We start from the raw sequence: 2,312 nt of genomic DNA on the forward strand, positions 1-2,312 counted from the left end.
TGCCACAACTAGAGAGAGCCCCTCAGCAGCAACAAAGACCCAGCTCAGCCAAAAAGAAAAGAAAAAAATCCCCTGCGTTAAAATGTAACATGGGTGTGAGTTATGATGCTACAACCATCAGTTGTTTAGTCACTAAGTCGTGTCTGACTCTCTGTGACCCCATGGACTCCAGGCCTCCCTATCTATCATCAACTCCTGGAGTTTGCTCAAACTCATGTCCAGTGAGTCAGTGATGTCACACAACGATCTCATCCTCTGTCACCCCCTTCTCCTCTTGCTCTCAATTTTTCCCAGCATCAGGGTCTTCTCCAATGTGTCAGCTCTTCACAACCATAAGAAATAAAGTTAAGGACAAATAAAAAGTAGAAAATGATGAAAGTTCAAATTTTAAGTATTTGCTTTGGTAGGAAAATGTAAATTGATAAGGCTTGTAAAATGGAAACAGAGTGAAGCTGGCTGACTTCCAGTTTAATGGACAACTATCATCCCTTTATATAGGGAAACCTAGACACAGCTAAATTGCCTGGACACGCCCTGATTACACAGATAATAAACCTACTCAGGACTGTTCTTCCCTGGTACACTTTGTTCACCTTGATTGGATTTATAAGAGGAAAAAGTTCAGTTCAGTCGCTCAGTCTGTCCAACTCTTTGTGACCCCATGAACGGCAGCATGCCAGGCCTCCCTGTCCATCACCAACTCCCGGAGTCCACCCAAATCCATTGAGTCGGTGATGCCATCCAACCATCTCATCCTCTGTCATCCCCTTCTGCTCCTGCCCTCCCTCAATCTTTCCCAGGATCAGGTGTCTCAAAATGATGGAGAACAAACAGATAAGACCATTTAGAAGGCTCATTTGAGAATAACATTCTTCATGTATTCACTCATACATACTTTGATTTCATTTTAGTTCAGTTGTATAAATTGTAACTTTTCATAAAACTGTGGCCTAAATGCCGGCAACTTTAAAGTTGGATGGGGTAGAAGAATCTGATTTCATTTAGGGAGAGTAACCACTATCTTTCCCTGATGTTCAACAGATGCAATACAACACGTAGAGCTGTTAAAACAGGGTACACAGTTCCTAGCAAGAGAACAATGCTAAGACATCATTATACCTCTCAGCAGTTGGTCAAGGTTTACCTTCTATTTCTCCCTATCGTTCTAAAACATTAGAAACTGTTCCGGGACGTCTGCAACATTCCAGGAGCTTTTAATAAACATTTGTGCATGATTTTAATTCCTAATCCCTGGCTATCTGGGCACAGTACAAAACATGGAAATCAGTAAAAATGATGAGTCCCTTGCAATCACACCAGGGGTCCGGGCTCAAGCGCATCCTCGGACAAAGGCTTCGCGGCATCCGCGGGCCCCCGGCAGAGTGGGCAGGTGAAGGACCGGGTCAGCCACTCGTCGATGCAGTCCAGGTGATAGATGTGCTTGCAGGGCAGAGACCGGATGGGGTCCCCGCCCACCAAGTCCTCCAGACAGACCGCGCACTCGGGGGTCTGCGTTTTGCACCCATTACTTTCGTACACGACTCGAGGCGGGCTCTGAAAGAGGCGGATCCTTCGTCGGAAGGTCAACGGCGCCCCCGGCGGGGCCGCCCCCGCTCCGCGCCGCTCCGGACTCCGCGGTCCCCCTGCCCTCGGGCCGTCTCCGTCTCTCCGCTCGCGGAAGGTGGCTGAAGACCCAGGGACCAGGCTGTTGTCCCTTGTGCAGGAGGTGAAGCAGTTCCCCATCTTTCAGGCCTGGGGGTGAGGTCACTGCCCGCTGCTGACAGCCGGCTATGCGAGACACCTTCTGGTTCCCAGGTCTAGAGAAGAAGAAGGACTCAAGTTATTTCAGTTTCTCCCACCAGTGTCTCTAAACTGACAGGGAAAGAACTGTCGTCTGGACTCTAGCTAGACAGATGAGCTACCAGCTCCATTCTGTTGTTGTTTTCGTGGCTCAGTTTCCCGACTCTTTGCAACCCCGTGAACTTTAGCCCCGAGGCTCCTCTGTCCTTGGAATTCTCCAGGCAAGAATACTGGAATGGGTCGCCATGCCCTCTTCCAGAGGATCTTCCCCACCCAGGGATCAAACCAGGTTTCCCTCATTGCAGCCAGATTCTTTACCGTCTGAGCCGTCAGGAAAGCCCATGAATACTGGAGCAGGTAGCCTATCCCTTTTCCAGGGGATCTTCCTGACCCAGGAATTGAACCAGGGTCTCCTACATTGCAGGCGGATTCTTTACCAGCTGAGCTACCAGCGAGTCTTGAATGCTTGCTGCTGCTGCTGCTGCTAAGTCACGTCAGTCGTGTCCGACACT

General features: G+C 49.4%; 1 protein-coding gene across 1 annotated transcript; it reads right to left on the reverse strand.

The window, feature by feature from the left end:
- Nucleotides 1-1,311: 1,311 nt before the first annotated feature.
- LOC110152169 (RING finger protein 11-like) lies at nt 1,312-1,743 on the reverse strand. Its single transcript, XM_020915730.2, has one exon. It carries the CDS (start codon nt 1,741-1,743, stop codon nt 1,312-1,314), a length of 432 nt encoding a protein of 143 aa, XP_020771389.2.
- Between the last annotated feature and the right edge of the window lie 569 nt (nt 1,744-2,312).

This window comes from Odocoileus virginianus, chromosome 4 (assembly GCF_023699985.2).
Source record: "Odocoileus virginianus isolate 20LAN1187 ecotype Illinois chromosome 4, Ovbor_1.2, whole genome shotgun sequence".
In the NCBI taxonomy this organism is placed as follows: Eukaryota; Metazoa; Chordata; class Mammalia; order Artiodactyla; family Cervidae; genus Odocoileus; species Odocoileus virginianus.

What these genes read in the sequence shown, in the direction of transcription:
- LOC110152169 (XM_020915730.2), bottom strand. Translation starts at nt 1,743, where the DNA reads ATGGGGAACTGCTTCACCTCCTGCACAAGGGACAACAGCCTGGTCCCT.